At 40.4% G+C, this 18,585-nt stretch overlaps 1 protein-coding gene across 3 annotated transcripts in view; it reads right to left on the minus strand.

The window, feature by feature from the left end:
- The window catches only part of LOC102920016 (uncharacterized), a 58,670-nt gene that overhangs the window by 38,808 nt on the left and 1,277 nt on the right, over positions 1-18,585 (minus strand). For 2 of the 3 annotated variants that reach the window (XM_076559731.1, XM_076559730.1), the window contains exons 2-3: positions 960-1,110; positions 691-751 (exon numbers count right to left, since the gene is read on the minus strand). In XM_076559731.1, the coding sequence (XP_076415846.1) occupies positions 691-751; positions 960-993 (95 nt within the window). In that variant the 5' untranslated portion in view covers positions 994-1,110. The remainder of the gene's footprint in view (positions 1-690; positions 752-959; positions 1,111-18,585) is intronic. The other variant, XM_076559732.1, reaches the window with a different exon arrangement.

Here is an 18,585-nt window from a genome sequence, read left to right on the forward strand (position 1 = left end):
ACAGGGCCAGTGATAATATCTATTTTTTTCTCCTAGCACCCTGCATTCTGTCTCCTCAAGAACAGATTCCTGTGCCTGGAGGTGGTGGTACACACCTTTAATCCCAGCACACAGGAGGCAAAGCAGGCATATCTGTGAAATCAAAGCCAGCCTGGCTACAGAGTGAGGTCCCAGATCATACCAAAGCTACAAAGAGAAACCATGTCTCGAAAAATGGAAAAAAACAACAACAACAAAAAAAAAAAAAAAAAAACCAGATTCCTGAGGTCTCCTGGATGGCAGCTATCCAAAAACTGCTCCACTCCATGCCAGCAGGAAATAGACAGACAGACTTGAACCTGCACCCATATAGACCCAAAAAGTTGGGAGTTTGCAATCTCCAGCTCAGGGAGCCCCATTCTTAAAGCCACTACTGGCGGCTCCATCCCCCAGAGATGTCTTGATCATGCCCATGCCTACTGGCATTTAAGACCTGGCCCATAGATCTGCCATGGGTGCTCTCCTGTTCTGTCTCCCGACTTTCCGAGAGCCCCTGAAAGTGCACTGATTTGCTATGCTCTGTTTATTAAATCTGGATTTATTAATTTGGTTTGATTTGACATACTGCATCAGTGATGGAGGAAGTCAGCAACCGGGGATCTGATACTTATCACAACCATACATATATACAAACTTGCACATGAAAATTACCTTCCATTTCTTCTACAGCTCTGACAATGTTCTTCAATATTATGGTCTTCCCATTTGTAACCTAAAATACAATACCAGAAAATGTATGTGATATATTACTGGAAATTAGGCACACTTGAAATTACTATCTTTCATGAAAGTTACCACCATGCCTGATTTATTCACCAGATTCTCCTCCTTTCATATGCAAAATCACAGAAGAGAACCAATCCAAAGAAAAAAGCTTGTCCCCCTTTAGCTAAAAAGTGACAGAAAGCTCACATTCTTACCTATACAAGTGAGGTTCCAGTAGGTTTCCAGCATCACATCTTTGTAGAGATGCTTCTGGGAAGGATCCAGCAAAGACCACTCTTCATGAGTGAAGTTTACATGCACATCCTCATAGGTCACTGCATCCTAAAATATCCCATATATATGTTCCTAATTGAAATGATGAGACTGAATTGCAAATATACACTTCATTGAGAATATATTTATAAAATTCTGTGTGCTCAAAACATTCAGTGACATTGGTCAGTAAATATCAAATGCAGTCACCAACTCATTTTGAAAGGAAACATAAAAAGAGAATGACACCTTTCATTCCAGTGACTAAACAATAGAATACGGCACATCAGGAAAAATGTCTAGTAATGTATACAGAGAGACATGCAACCTAAGTAACACTATTTAGTATACATCAGCAGAATTTTATCAAAGTTATATATATAAGTCAAGAAAGGATGGGCAATAAGGGTGTGGTGGTGCACATCTCAAATCCCAAACCATGGGAGGCAGAGACAGGTGAAACCCTGAGATTTCCAAGCCTGCCTGGTTATGTAGAGAGTGCCAGGACAGCCAAAGGTACATAGTGAGACCCTGTCTCAAACTAAAAAACAGAAAGCACTCAGGCCTCACTCAAAATTCCTCCATGGACTTAAACATTCCCGCCAGTTCTGCACTTGTCTAACACAAGCTGGGGTGACCCCAATTGAACTGTAAGACTAATAAATCCAAGGAAGCAAAGCATGTTGAAGAAGTTACTGACAGTCAGATCACTGAGTTCTCAAGAACATTAGTAAAGTAAATGCTGATCCTAAAACAGTAAAACAAACACCAAAAGAGAGGGAGTAAAGACAGATGGGTCAACAGATAAGAACACACATTTGAAAACAATATGAAAGTGTAAAAACATACACAAAGGTAGGAACAATATTACACATTGACAATTCAGTGATTCAGGAGATCACTATTAATTTCATGAACGAATGCATTTTTGTTCTGAAAAATGACACCAATGCCAAAGTTCAAAAGTCATGACTTGGGTAAAGTTCAGCACAAGAGCAAATGCCTGACATGTACAAAAACCTGATTCAATCTGCCAAAAATATAACCGTAAAAATATCAGTAAAGTGTAGTTAGAGTTTTCCTGCCTTGCCCACAGTCAGGACAAATCTCTATTATCCGCCAGTCCCACAGCTGCTCAGACCCAACCAAGTAAACACAGAGACTTATATTGCTTACAAACTGTATGGCCATGGCAGGCTTCTTGCTAACTGTTCTTATAGCTTAAATTAATCCATTTCCATAAATCTATACCTTGCCATGTGGCTCGTGGCTTACCGGCATCTTCACATGATGCTTGTCATGGCGGCGCCTGGCAGTGACTCCTTCTGCCTTCCTGTTCTTTTATTTCTCCTCTCTGTTAGTCCTGCCTATACTTCCTGTCTAGCCACTGGCCAATCAGTGTTTTATTTATTGACCAATAAGAACACACATTTGGCATACAGACCATCCCACAGCAGTAAAGAAATACAGATTGGCAAGAAAAAGCAATTGCTTCTACTTTACCTTACATTATTTAAGAACAGAGTCGGGCATGGTGGCGCAAGCGTGTAGTCTCAGCACTCAGGAGGCAGAGGCAGGCAGATCTCTGTGAGTTGAGACCAGCTTGGTCTACAATGTGAGTTCCAGGACAGCCAGGACTGTCACAGAGAAATCCTGTCTCGAAAAACCAAAAAAAAAAAAAAAAACGGGGGGCGGGGGGCGGCGGGGGGGGGAGTCTCTAATGCAGGTATGGCATGCGTACATGAGAAGGAAGGGGGCTGCTCACTTTCAAAAAAACAAAGAAATCTGGTGAGACTATATTCCTCCAAAAGCTTCCTCCTAAGGGTTTTGTAGGTCACCAATGAAGGCCCACACAAAAGACAAACACTCAAACTCAGCACACTACCTGGAAGATTTTTTCATTCAACCCTCAACATTTTGACACAGGTCATGACAGGCTCACAGTCAAACCACGATGTAAAATGCATTTAGTCTGATTTCATAGATCCACATGTTATGTAATAGTCCCAATACTGTTTGAATGTCCACAGTTTCTTCTGACATGCAAGGAGGTCTCTTGACTATGACCTCATGTAATAAATAACAAATCATAAATCATATCAACCCAAACACAATGGCACAGAACATATATTTCCCTTTCAAGGAATTAAGGAAAGATTGGACCAAGGCAAGTCTGAAACCATGCAGGGCAAACACCAAACATCTAATGATAATGTTTTAGCCCATCACGGCCATCTAAGCAGAATGCACACAGGTCAGGGGAAATAGTTCCTCAGTTGAGCATTCCCTCCACTTTGTGCCTGCTCTAAGCAGTTCTAGGGAAAGGGAAAAGTTCTCCTGGGCTGAGCCCTAAGATATAGAGAAAGTTCCACTACTTTGTCTTCCATAATTTGTGTCTCTTTTCAAGCAGTGATCTGTAAACCTGGTGTGCTGAAGTGTGACTGTAGCATGAATCTTAAAAGTTATTAATAAAAATCAAACCTGAGCCAAGTATTGGGGTGAACTGGAAGATCAGAGAACCAGAACAAGCCTCAGCTTCCTAACCTCGCCAGATCCTCAGCTGGTCTTGTTTCCTCAAACTGGAGGCCTCTGAGTCCTCAACTAGAATGGGTCTCAGCTGAATTGCTACTCAAAAGCCTGAATGCTTAACCAGGCCAAATGCTTAACCAGGCCAAATGCTTCTTGTTTCTGGTCCTCACGCCTTATATACCTTCCTGCTTTCTACCACCACTCCCTGGGATTAAAGGCATATGTCACCATGCCTGGCCGTTTCCAATGTGGCCTTCAACTCACAGAGATCCAGAGGGATTTCTACCTCTGGAGTGCTAGGATTAAAGGTGTGAGTGCCACCATTTTCTAGCCTTTGCATCTAGTGGCTGTTCTGTCTCTGACCACAGATAAGTTTATTACGGTGCACAATATTTTGGGAAACACAATACCATCACATTTCCCACTTTTTGTCTAAAATTTAAAAAAGCTTATAATTAATACAAGAAAAATTATATCCAATAAGTATATACAATATACACAGTCAAGATTACATTAACGATGTCTAGTCCATTAACATTTGACAGATTCAGACAAAAAACTCCATTAATATAACAATGTCCAGTCCAGTAACATTTGATAAACTCAAAAAATTTCATTACTTATCCTATTTAAAACAAGTAATTCCTTTTTAAAAGTATTTTTCTTTTCATAATAGATTCAGTAATCTATCTTTTGTCATTTTTATATCTTCCTCTTTTTCTTTTCAGTGTAGATTCAGTGAGCTACCTATTTATCCTATTATTTCTTTATCTTTTTTCTCAGAGTAGATTCGAGGATCTATCTCATATCTATATTCTCTTTTTCTTTTTGCTTTCTAAGGGTGAAGATATCTTTAGGGAATCTTGAAAATAAAAATTTTGGGTTAATTGTCAAATCCTGTATCATTTGTCCAGTCTCTGTATAATAGGAAAGTTCAGGGCTTGTCACAAGTCCTTGTTTGATTAGTCTGTCAGGCTGGATAATCTCAACTAGCCATCTCAAAATTGTCCTGAGTAGTTTGTAGTCCAAAGCTGATTTTTCCTTGGTGTTAATCAGCTTAATGGCTTTACCATAGTCCCTGTGGAATCATCATTGTGGAGTCCTGTCATCTTTTTGAAGATTTCAAAGTCACTGTTAGGCGTGATCATGGTTCCCTGCAGACTTTTTTTTGTGTGAGTGCCTCCTCTGTGGTTTGGAGTAATGGCAGTCTGATAAATGTCTGTCTCTCAGAAGCACAAATGTTCTTCCCTAGAAGAGAAAAATCTTCACAGCAATTTCTCCCCACCATTTGTCTTGCCAAATTTTTCCAAACTGACCTTTGCCGATGCTTTCTTGTAACATGATGGTCCTGGCAATTCTTCTCTGAACAAACAACGGTAAACCCTTTCTCCCAGGTGGCAGCATCATTGCAGTCACCAACATGATGAGAAGGAGCCGGCAACTCAGAGTAGCAGCCGCTGCCTCCATGGTCCCACTACTGTTTGTGGTTCGGTCTGGGCTGAATCTTCTCCCAAGCCTTCTAGGCCGGCCTCAAACTCGGGATCCTCCTGCCTCTCCCTCCTTCAGTAAATCCTACCGGCGTGTGCCACCACAACCTGCCGAGTGTAGATCGGGTCTGAGCTGGGGCCCACAAGGCCACAGACAAGCAGCTTTTTCATGAATTTGTACCACAAACGTTGGTGCCAGATGTAGAAATAACCGTCTTAATCAATAAGAAACACAGAACCAATGCAAAGATGAATGCCCAAGAGCTAAGAGCCTTACCCTTCACTCTGCATGTGACTGCTGTAGATGATGTCATGAAGCTGCATTTCTAACTGGAGAGAAGTGCCTACCACACAAGGGACAAAGGTTTTAAACTTTACTTAACTTTTTCGTCTGTTTGGTTTTTTTGAGACAACAAACTGATGAGTACTGTGTAGTCCTGGATGCCCTGGAACTCGCTTTATAGACCAGACTGGCCTCAAACTCTTAGATCTCCATGCAACACCACCGCTGATTTAACCATTGTAACAAGTTAAACCCAAAAGTCCTCAGTCCAGCAAATATGGAGAGTCACAAATCTGTCTGATCACAGCCCAGACTAGACTCGATTGGGAGAAAATGGGGCCAAGCAACATCTTGTGTCTGGGGACTGAGGAGAAGGTGAAAGACCTGGATGACAACTAGCTTCAACAGTTCAGTCAATTGATGAAACATGTGGAATGATTCAGCTGTCTCTGGTTGGGGTCTTGGAATTCTATCCCTGTTCCCTAGTTGCATGGAGCCTACCTGCCTAAGACAGAGGCACCAACTCCTTCTACATACATGCAAACCTAATTAAGGAGTCTTTTTAAGGAAAGGGTGTAACAGTGTATATTTAACCATGGAGAGATGTGGATCCCACTGGAACTGTGCCTAATGGAGGATGGGCTTCTTTAGCAGGGAGCTGGACTAACCCTGAGTAGAAAGCAACCATGTAGTTTGCTGTCATCTTGTCTATTATGTCAATATTATATGACGACAATTCAGAATTTGAGCCAGAGATTCAGCAAAAGTCCAATAAAAAGTCTAACAAGTTATGCTACAATCAGAAATTGGAATGGAAAAGGATCTCTGTGATTTTGAGGCCAGCCTGGTCTATACAGAGAAATGCTGTCTCAAAAAAAAAAAAAAAAAAAAAGACTGCACTTTCTGGGAAAGAATAAAGAGATCAACAGAACATGAGAGCAAACTTAGAAATAAAAACACAATAAATGTAGAGTCAATTTTGCCACATGAGGCCAGGAACCACAGTATGTATGACCTTAATGACACAGGTAACTGGACCACATGCAAATGAGTTAATGACACAGACCTCACGCCCTGCACAGAATTAACTGCAGACAGATCCTACACCTGAAGGTTCAGCGCCAAGTGCAGAACTTCTAAAAGACACTAGAGAGACCAGGGTTCTGAGAGTTAGCAAATCTGCCTTCCCTGGCCACAGTACACACCCTGCATGGTGACAAGGAAGTTTCCACACAAGGGCCAACAGAGGGCTTAAAAAGAGATCTGGACACTCCAAGGACTGGAGGTAAAAAAGTGCATCCTTGGGGTAAGAGGACTCCAAGATTGCCGGGATCATGTGGAATTTAAATTCCCCATCTGAGGAGCAATTAAATGGCCCTTTGCTAAAATGCTTATTTGGTTTTTTTTTTAAAAGTATAACTACAAAATTATTACAAATATTAAAGTTAAAGAAATGGCTCGTGAGAGGTAGACAGGCCCAGCGACGGAGACAAGCAGACGCAGCTTGGAACAGGGACGCTTCTAACCCCAACACCAGGGGAAGAAGCTATCTCCATGGGACGGAACCAGAACGAATCTGAACACTCCCTCTGAGGACAACCCAGGGCCCAGCTGCTGATCCTGTGAAACCCAACAACGTGGAGGTGTTGGTGAGACTACCCCGCTCATCTGAAACCCATCTGGGAGAGGATTCAGATGCCTACAGTTGGAAGTCTGAAGAAACAAGATCAGCTGAGGAGTTGACAAATGAACAAAACGTGACCTGGGAACACAGAAGAAGGCGCTGCCCAGCCACCAAACCAGATCACCAGAATCATAAGTATATACTTCACCGACTAAGATCAGCTGCCCCTAAAGAAATAGCCCAATAGCACCAATTTAACCAAGAACCCCTACTAAACCATGACTAAAAATTAGAACAAGAGAGGCACTCTCAGACACAGACACCACTTGCACCGCACAGAGGAAAAGATGAGTAGACGCCAGTGCAAAAATACAGGCAACAACATAAAAACCTATATGGCAACATCAGAACTTAGTGATTCTACACCTGCAAGACCTGAACATACTAAGACAGAAGAAACAGAAGAAATCAACCCTAAAAATGACTTTAAAAAGATGATAGAGGCCCTTAAAGAAGAAATAAAACATTCCCTCAAAGAGGAAATAAAAACTTTCCTTAAAGAGGAAATGAAAAACTCCCTTAAAGAGGAAGTAAAAACTTCCCTTAGAGAGGAAATGAAAAACTCCATTAAAGAGGAAATAAAAAACTCCCTTAAAGAAATGGAAGAAAAAACAAACAAAAAATGGGAAGAAATCAAAGAAAGCCAAGAAAAAACAATTAAACAGATGAAAGAAACATTCCAAGATCTGAAAAATGAATTTGAGACAATAAAGAAAACACATGCTGAGGGAATGCTGGAAATAGAAATCCTGACTAAACGAACAGGAACTACAGAAACAAGCATAACCAACCGATTGCAAGAGATGGAACAGAGAATATCTGACACTGAAGACACAATAGATAAAATAGATTCGTCAGTCAAAGAAAACACTAAAGACAAAAAAGTCATAACACAAAACGTCCAGGAAGTTTGGGACACCATGAAAAGACCAAACCTAAGAATAATAGGGATAGAAGAAGGAGAAGAATACCAACTCAAAGGCACAGAAAATATATTCAACAAAATCATAGAAGAAAACTTTCCTAACCTAAAGAAAGAAATACCTATGAAGATACAAGAAGCTTACAGAACACCGAATAGGCTGGATCCAAAAAAAAAAAGTCCCCTCGCCACATAATAATCAAAACACTAAACACACAGAACAAAGAAAAAATATTAAGAGTCGCAAAGGAAAAAGACCAAGTAACATATAAAGGCAAACCCATCAGAATAACACCAGACTACTCAATAGAGACTATGAAAGCTATAAGATCATGGACAAATCTCATGCAGACACTAAGAGAATATGGATGCCAACCCAAACTATTATACCCAGCAAAACTCTCAATCACCATACGCAGAGTAAACAAAATATTCCAGGATAAAACCAGATTTAATCAATACCTGTCCACAAACCCAGCCCTACAGAAAGCACTAGAAGGGAAAATCCAACCCAAAGAAGCTAAACACATCCATGAAAATCAAGCAATAGATAATCCCACACCAACATACACAACAGAAGGACAACACAACACAACCACAAAAAAATAACAGGAATTAGCAATCACTGGTCATTAATATCCATCAATATCAATGGTCTCAACTCACCTATAAAAAGACACAGGCTAACAGAATGGATAAAAAAACAGGACCCATCCATCTGCTGCATACAAGAAACACACCTTAACTTCAAAGACAGACACTACCTCCGAGTAAAGGGCTGGGAAAAGGCTTTCCAAGCAAATGGACCTAAGAAACAAGTTGGTGTAGCTATCCTAATATCTAATACAATAGACTTCAAACTAAAATCAATCAAAAGAGACCAGGATGGACATTACATATTTATCACAGGAAAAATCCACCAAAATGAAGTCTCAATTCTAAACATTTATGCTCCAAATACAAAAGCACCCACATTCATAAAAGAAACACTACTAAAGTTTAAAACACACATCAAACGCCACACATTAGTAGTGGGAGATTTTAACACACCACTCTCACCAAAAGACAGATTTACCAGACTGAAACTTAACAAAGAAATAAAGGACCTAACAGATGTTATGACTCAAATGGACTTAATAGATATATACAGAACATTCCATCCTAACACAAAAGAATATACCTTTTCTCAGCACCCCATGGAACCTTCTCAAAAATTGACCACATGCTTGGACACAAAACAAATCTCAACAGATACAAAAAAAATTGGAATAACCTCCTGTATCTTATCAGACCACCATTCCTTAAAGTTAGACCTCAACAACAACAAAAATTATAGAAAACCCACAAACTCATGGAAACTGAATAATGCCCACCTGAAACATCAATGGGTCAAGGAAGAAATAAAGACAGAAATCAAAGAGTTCCTAGAATTCAATGAAAATGAAAGTACAACATACTCAAACTTATGGAACACTATGAAAGCAGTGCTAAGAGGAAAATTCATAGCTCTAAATGCACACATAAAGAAGATGGAGCAATCCCATACCAATGAATTAACAGCACAACTGAAAGCTCTAGAACTAAAAGAAACAAATTCACCCAGGAGAAATAGACACCAGGAAATAATCAAATTGAGGGCGGAAATCAATGAAATAGAAAACAAGAGAACAATACAAAAAAATCAATGAAACAAAGATTGGTTCTTTGAAAAAAATCAACAAGATAGACAAACCCCAAGCCAAATTAACCAAAAGGCAAACAGAGAGCACCCAAATTAACAAAATCAGATGAAAAGGGAGACATAACAACAGACAATGAGGAAATCCAGAGAATCATCAGATCATACTTCAAAAATCTGTACTCCACAAAAATGGAAAACCAGGAAGAAATGGACAATTTTCTGGATAAATACCACATACCAAAATTAAATCAAGACCAGATAAACCATTTAAATAGACCAATAACCACTAAAGAAATAGAAACAGTCATCAAAAGTCACCCAACAAAAAAAAAACCCAGGACCAGATGGTTTCAGTGCAGAATTCTACCAGACTTCCAAAGAAAAACTAATACCCATACTCTTCAAAGTGTTCCACACAATAGAAACAGAAGGAACACTACCAAACTCTTTTTATGGGGCTACAATTACCCTGATACCCAAACCACACAAAGATGCAACAAAGAAAGAGAACTACAGACCAACCTCCCTCATGAACATTGATGCAAAAATACTCAACAAAATATTGGCAAACCGAATCCAAGAATACATCAAAACAATCATCCATCACGACCAAGTAGGATTCATCCCAGGGATGCAAGGATGGTTCAACATATGAAAATCAGTCAATATAATACACCATATAAACAAACTGAAAGAAAAAAACCATATGATCATCTACTTAGATGCTGAAAAAGCCTTTGACAAAATCCAACACCGCTTCATGATAAAGGTCTTAGAAAGATCAGGAATACAAGGAACATTTCTAAACATAATAAAAGCAATTTATAGCAAGCCAACAGCAAACATCAAATTAAATGGAGAGAAACTCAAAGCGATACCACTAAATTCAGGAACAAGACAAGGCTGTCCACTCTCCCCATATTTATTCAATATAGTACTAGAAGTTCTAGCTAGAGCAATAAGACAACAAAAGGAGATCAAAGGGATACAAATTGGCAAGGAAGAAGTCAAACTTTCACTATTTGCAGATGATATGATAGTATACATAAGTGACCCCAAAAACTCTACCAGGGAACTTCTACAGCTGATAAACTCCTTCAGTAAAGTGGCAGGATACAAGATCAACTCAAAAAAATCAGTAGCCCTCCTATACACAAATGATAAAAGGGCTGAGAAAGAAGTCAGAGAAACATCACCCTTTACAATAGCCACAAATAATATAAAATACCTTGGGATAACACTAACTAAACAAGTGAAAGACCTTTTTGATAAGAACTTTAAATCTCTAAAGAAAGAAATTGAAGAAGATATCAGAAAATGGAAGGATCTACCATGCTCATGGATAGGTAGGATTAACATAGTAAAAATGGCAATCTTACCAAAAGCAATCTACAGATTCAATGCAATCCCCATCAAAATCCCAACACAATTCTTCACAGACTTGGAAAGAAAAATACTCAACTTCATATGGAAAAACAAAAGACCCAGGATAGTTAAAAAAAAAAATCCTATATGATAAAGCAACCCTTGGAGGCATCACCATCCCTGACCTCAAACTCTACTATAGAGCTATAGTAATAAAAACAGCTTGGTAATGGTATAAAAACCGTCATATGGACTAATGGAATTGAATTGAAGACCCTGACATTGATCCATGCACATATGAACACCTGGTTTTTGACAAAGGAGCCAAAATTATACAATGGAAAAAAGAAAGTATCTTCAACAAATGGTGCTGGCATAACTGGATGTCAATATGTAAAAGATTACAAATAGATCCATATCTGTCACCATGCACAAAACTCAAGTCCAAGTGGATCAAAGACCTGAACATAAATCCAGTTACACTAAACTTAATAGAAAAGAAAGTAGGAAGCACTCTTGAAGGCATTGGCACCGGAGTCCATTTCCTAAATATAACACCAACAGCACAGACACTGAGCACAACAATTAATAAATGGGACCTCTTGAAATTGAGAAGCTTTTGCAGGGCAAAAGACACAGTCAATAAGACAAAAAGACAGCCAACAGAATGGGAAAAGATCTTCACCAACCCCACATCTGACAGAGGATTGATCTCCACAGTATATAAAGAACTCAAGAAACTAGACATCAAAATACTGAACAGTCCAATTAAAAAATGGCCTAAAGAGCTAAACAGAGAATCCATAAAACAAGAATCACAAATGGCTGAAAGACATTTAAAAACATCCTTAATCATCAGAGAAATGCAAATCAAAACGACTCTGAGATACCACCTTACACCTGTCAGAATGGCTATGATCAAAAACACCAATGACAGTCAATGTTGGAGAGGATGTGGAGCAAAGGGAACACTCCTCCACTGTTGGTGGGAATGTAAACTTGTACAACCACTGTGGAAATCAGTATGGCAGTTTCTCAGAAAATTAGGAATCGAACTACCTCAAGACCCAGCCATCCCACTCTTGGGCATATACCCAAGGAATGCTGATTCATACCATAAAGATACATGCTCAGCTATGTTCATAACAGCACTATTTGTAATAGCCAGAACCTGGAAACAACCTAGATGCCCGTCAACGGAAGAATGGATGGAAAAAATGTGGTACATATACACAATGGAATACTACTCAGCAGAGAAAAACAATGACAGCATGAAATTTGCAGGCAAATGGATGGAACTAGAAAAAATCATCCTGAGTGAGGTAACCCAGAAAGACAGTCATGGTATGTACTCACTCATAAGTGGATTCTAGATATAAAATAAAGAACAATCAGACCACAACTCATAGAACCATGGAGGCTATATATATAGCATGGAGGTCCCTAGGATGACTGTGGCTTATAATAAATTTCGGTTTTACTCAATTATTGGGAAAAAAAATTAGCCAAATGAATGGAAACACATGAACTATGAACCAAAGGCTGGGGGGCCCCCAGCTGGATCAGACCCTCTGAATAGGTGAGACAGTTGATTGGCTTGATCAGTTTGGGAGGCAACTAGGCAGTGGGACCAAGTCCTGTGCTCCTTGCATGAGTTGGCTGTTTGAAACCTGGAGCTTATGCAGGGACACTTGGCTCAGTCTGGGAGGAGGGGACTGGACCTGCCTGGACTGAGTCTACCAGGTTGATCACAGTCCTCGGGGGAGGATTTGCCCTGGAGGAGGTGGGAATGGGGGGTGGGCTGGGGGTAAGAGGAGGGGATGGGAGAGGGGAGAATAGGGGAACCCGTGGCTGATATGTAGAACTGAATGGTATTGTAAAATAAAATAAATAAAATTTTAAAAAAAAATCTAATCACACACTAAAGGAGATGCTTTTTAAACAGAAGGAGGATATACGGACCTCCAGAGACAGACTGCACAATGCCTCACTAACTTTAAATTATTTAAACTAATGACACAGAGACAACAGCTGCTGAAAGACGGGGGCTGGGGGGGGGGTGTGGAACTGCTGAACCGAGTCAGCCTGTGTATTATAAAGATGTTTTAACATCAAAATGAAAGCCAGGGAAAGGGTTACAATGGGGTCAAACCTATGTTTTTACAGGAGACAAAAGGTTGTGGATCCAGGCAAAATTGAGAAAGTCCAGCATGAGCAAGAGGAATTTCTCAGACACTCTGGCTGCTGAGATGAATGACATACCTCTGGGGGTGGGGGGTACAAAAACCTTTGCAGTGGATGGCTGAGCCTCCCACCTGGGCACATCTTAAGACTGTGTGTGACAAAGAGAAGGCAGTAGATCCACTGGCTCAGAAGCCTCGGGGTGCTACAAACCTGTTCCTTGCTCTGCTATCTGTGGTAACTAGACAGGTAACAGGGCCAACTGTACATATTGGGCCTATGTTCCTAATCCTCCAACTAATTTAGCAGAAAGTAGGGAGATGTGCATATTCCTGTGATGGTTAATGAATCTTCTTGGCTACCTGGTCCTTATGACAAACGAGGTCCTGCTCAGCTTACAGAGGCAAGTAAAGAAATTAGGAATTACACTGTGGGGGTGCAAGGAATTCCTATTTGTATAGGAAATGGAAGTCAATGTGTAAATATAACCTTTCAGGTATGGCTATCTATAGTTAATACTACCCAAGATTATCATATTCTTCGTGCATCTGGTTTTAGAAGACAGGAGATTAATGCTACTAGTTCCACAAATCTATTGTTTGAGAGATGTAGGTTTCCAACAAGGAATCTGACTGGATACATGGGCAACCATGGAAAGGTGAGAAACCTCGGGTGCTAATTAGTATCTCCCATGCAGATGTCATTGACTGGAGCCCTTGTGGCTCCCCTCAAGGAAAACATTCTCACTCATTATTAAGATGACACAAATATAGTTCAAATACAACTGTAGAAATTAGCTCTGCTGTTAATGAACCTGTTCAATCACATGGAGTTGGAATGTCAAGTCCTCTCCTACAATTTGGCAATTCAGTTCAGACTAACTTGAAGAAATTAGCAAGTGCCGTCCACCCTCTTAAAGCGTGGGAAGGAGAGAATAAAACTTTGTCATTTAGACTAAATCAAAGCCATCCTTTTATAGAATGTATACCATTACCGTTTTAGCTACTGAAGGGGCCTGTACAATGGCACCTTAATAATTACAGCATCACTTGTGAACACTGTACCCTTTATACCTGTGTTAATTCTAGTATGTCTTTAGATATAACCTCTGAAAGTTTATACATTCTTAGAGCAAGGCCAGCAGTCTGGATGCCAGTGAAGTCGTCAAGGCCATGGCAAGACTCACCTGTGATGACCACAGTGCAGAAAGCTCACTGAAAGAATATTAAGAAAAATACATTGAATGCTTGGACTGATTATTGCAATAGTTATGGGCATTGTTGCATTGGCTGCTACTGCTACAGCAGCTGGATTGGCCCTTCATAAAGAAAGCCAAACTGCTGAGTTCATTAGAGACTGGCACAAGCAATCTCCAGAACTTTGTACTCAACAAAATAAAACAGTGAGATAGTTGATGAAATAGCTGATGTGAGACAAACTGTTAATTCTGTTGGGGGATTGCCAGTAGCCATATCAGAGGAGCAGCAGATGGCAACTGATTTTGGGGGATCAGCCTGCCAGGATATAAAACTCTGATGGTTGAATCTCAGATATGCAAGGCCCCGAAAGCCTCAGCCCCAGGATGTTTCTTTCCACTGCTGTGTCTTTGTATGCTTGCCACTGCCATTGTTCTCTGGAATCTGGCATGGTGTGAGTGGGTGTGGGGGGTCCCCACTGCCCTTAATGTAGTATGATCATCTCTTGGAAAGATCCTGTTGTACTGGGTGTGGGAGCCAGTTCTCAGGTTCCTCGTTGCTTTACCCAGCAGGTCCACATAGAGGATGATTAGGACCACGGGCCTGAGTGCAGGTGTCTGAGATGGTCTGCACTTGGCTGTGCTGGGGGAGGAGGTCTTTTGCTCCACCCCTTGGCGTCTCTATAAAAACCCTGGGGCAGAGACAGTTGGGGCTCCTTGGAAAAGGTTCCAGGCCCCCTCGAGGCAATCATTTACTTTCTATCTGCTTATCTCTGCAAGATTCTCTGCAATAAATCCTTGTATCTAATATTTCCTGCTGCTTACACTCAAGAAAACTCTGGGGAGCTATGGGGTTGGTGGGTAAAGGCCCAACAACTGGGCATTTTTACCTGTGGATTATTATGAAGATGATTTCCTCCTAAGCTGTACTGTTTAACTGAAGCAATGATTTTATACAACAATAGTGTTAGTTTAAATGGGATTTTGATGATTGAGGGTCTTTAATAACTATAGTAAGGGATTATGATGGAGGTCAGTTTAGTGGAAAAATTAACACAGGATAAAATGCTGCCTCTGCCTCTGAAAAGCAAAGGCTGTAAAGGATAAAAAAAAATGAAACAAGGAAGTGTCACACTGATAGAACATGAGTTTCTATTGAGAAGCATACAGACTATGGCTTAGGTTAATGATTAAGAAAAAAATAATTGAGTCAGGATCATTTCATTAGAAAAGACCAGTGACAAAAATCAACTTCATAATAAAAGTCTTTGCCAAAAATAAAATAAATAAATAAATAAAAGTCTTGCAGTGATAAGGGATACAAGGAACATACCTAAACAAAATAAAGGCAATTTCCAGCAAGCCTATAGCCATCATCAAATTAAATGGAGAGAACCTCAAAGTGATTCACCTAAAATCAGGAACAAGACAAGGCTGTCCGCTCTCACCATGTCTAGTCAATATAGACCTGGAAGTCTTAGCTAAAGCAACAAGACAACTGAAGGAGATTTAGAGGATATAAATTGGAAAGGAAGAAGTCAAAGAATATTTACTTGTAGATGATGTGATAGTGTATGTAAGTGGGCCAAAATATTCCACAGAGGAACTCCTATGGCTGATAAACACTTTCAGCAAAGTAGCTGGATATAGACTTATCCCACAAAAATGAAGAGCTCTCCTACGTACAAATGGCAAAGGAACTAAGAAAGAAAACAGGGAAAAGACTCCTTTCAAAACTGCCTCAAATTATATAAAATATCTTCAGTAACTCAAATCAAGCAAGTGAAAGGCTTGGATGATAAAACTTCAAGCCTTTGAAGAAAGAAACTGAAGAAGATATGAGAAGATGAAAAGATTGCCCACACTCATAGATTGATAGGATTAACATAGTAAAAATGGCAATCCTACCAAAAGCAATCTGCACACTCAAAGCAATCCCCATCAAAATCCCAACACAATGTTTACAGACCTCAAAGGACAATCCTCAACTTCAGATAAAAAAAAAAATAAAACACCCAACATAGCTAAAGGAATTCTAAACGATAAAAGAACTGCTGGAAGGCCAGCCTGGTCTACAAATCGAGTTCCAGGAAAGGCTCAAAGTTACACAGAGAAACCCTGTCTCAAAAAACCAAAAGAACTGCTGGAGGTCACACAATTCTAGACCGCATGCTGTACTACAGAGGTATAGTGATAAAAACCACATGGTACTGGAATAAAAACCGACGCATCCCTCAATGAAATAAAATTGAAGACCCAGGCATAAACCCACACTCCTATGGACACCTGGGTTTTGATTAAAAAAAAAAAAAAGAAAAAAAAAAAGAATCCAGAAATAGACACTGGAAAACAGCATGTTCAACAAATGGTGCTGGTTAAACTGGATGTCTGCATGTAGAAGAATGCAAAAAGGGCTGGAGAGATGGCTCAGAGGTAAAGGACACTGGCTGCACTTCCAGAGGTCCTGAGTTCAATTCCCAGCACCCATATGGTGGCTCACAACCATCTGTAATGAGATCTGGCTCCCTCTTCTGGACTGCAGGGATACATGCAAACAGAACACTGTATACATAATAAATAAATAAATCTTTAAAACAAAGAAGAAGGAAGAATACAAATAGATCTATACTCATCACTTCATCACTTGCACAGAACTGGAGTCCACATTATAGGAGACTGTATGACCATGCCCTGTGTGAAATGTTAGCTGCTGAGTGCTGTATGCTACACACAAGCCACAGCCAAATGCCCAGTGTCTCAATGCTCTCACCTGACTGAAGTGAGACAAACAGATTTGCAGTTACCACCATGAGAGAGTTGTCCAATCAGAAATTTCAGTGGCTCAGGCTAACCTCCCCAAACTGTACACCCACCAACTTGGTTTTCGTTCATTCACATGGTATGAATTAATACATACTGGGGAAGTACACAGAAAGGCACTCACCTGCCCAATCATGTCCTTTTTTATAACAGAGACACCTGCAGCTCACTGACTTAAACAATCTCCAATCTAGCTATGGCCTAGTCTATTTTCCCCTGTGGTATATACAATAAACTCTTCCTTCTACTCTGGTCTCAATAGAGAAGCCATGCTCCACACACAAATCCTATCCCTGTTAGTGCAATGGACAGCCCATTCCATGACTCCAATGGGTAGTTGTAGAAGTATGTGCTACTTACAGGGTGGTGGTGGCACACGCCTTTAATCTCAGCACTCAGGAGGCACAGGCAGCTGAATCTCTGTGAGTTTGAGGCCAGCCTGGTCTACAGTGTGAGTTCCAGAACAGCCCAGGCTACATACAGAAACTCTGTCTAAGGAGAAAAAAGTGTGTACTGCTGCAAACCTTTAATCAAGAACTGAGGAGGCTGAGTTCTGAGGACAGCAGCGTTATTGCCCTGTGGGCCTAAACACTGGAACCAAGCCAAAGAGAGTCAACATAACAAACCTTATCTTAAAATATTGTTCTGAATACTGGAAGGTGTAACTGTTTTGGAATTGATATGCCTTCCCAATGAGACATCATGCCACACACTTAGAGATTAATTGAGAAAACTCTCCTTAGAAATAGAAAGCCTCCAGCTCTACCTAACACAGAAAGAGGAGCTGGCCAGGAACAGATTTGCCAACTTGTATATACAATAGGCTTATGCACTCCACATATGCTCTCAACCTGGAGATGTGCTGTTTACTGCCCTCCTGATAGCATGGCTTGCTCAGTTTGACCGTTATAGAACTCAGGACCACCTGCCCAGGGTAGCACCAACCACAGTGGGTTGGGCCCTATTACATCAACCACTAATCAAGCAAATACCCTATAGGTTTACCTACAGACCAGTGTGACTCCACCTTGTGTCAAGTTGACCAAAGCTAACCAGCATACCTACTGAGTCATCTCACAGCCCCCAAAGACAGATTGTTAAGCAAACCTCAACTCTCTTAACGCTTGCTTTTCAGCATATACTTGTGCATGCACACACATGAAGTTTTGAAAATCTGTCAAGTTTAGGGCTGGAGAGATGGCTCAGCACTTACCACCACTTACTGCTCTTGTAGAAGACCTGGGTTGGGTCCCAGCACTAATCTGGTGGCACACAATCATCACTAAATCCCCTTGCAGAGGATCTGATGTCCCCTACTGTGTTGTGTGGACACCAAACACACACACAATGAACATACATTTATGCAAGCAAAACACCCACACACATAGAATAAAATAAATAAACAGCGCTAATTAAAAACA

This window comes from Peromyscus maniculatus, chromosome 22 (genome assembly GCF_049852395.1).
Source record: "Peromyscus maniculatus bairdii isolate BWxNUB_F1_BW_parent chromosome 22, HU_Pman_BW_mat_3.1, whole genome shotgun sequence".
Lineage (NCBI taxonomy): Eukaryota > Metazoa > Chordata > Mammalia > Rodentia > Cricetidae > Peromyscus > Peromyscus maniculatus.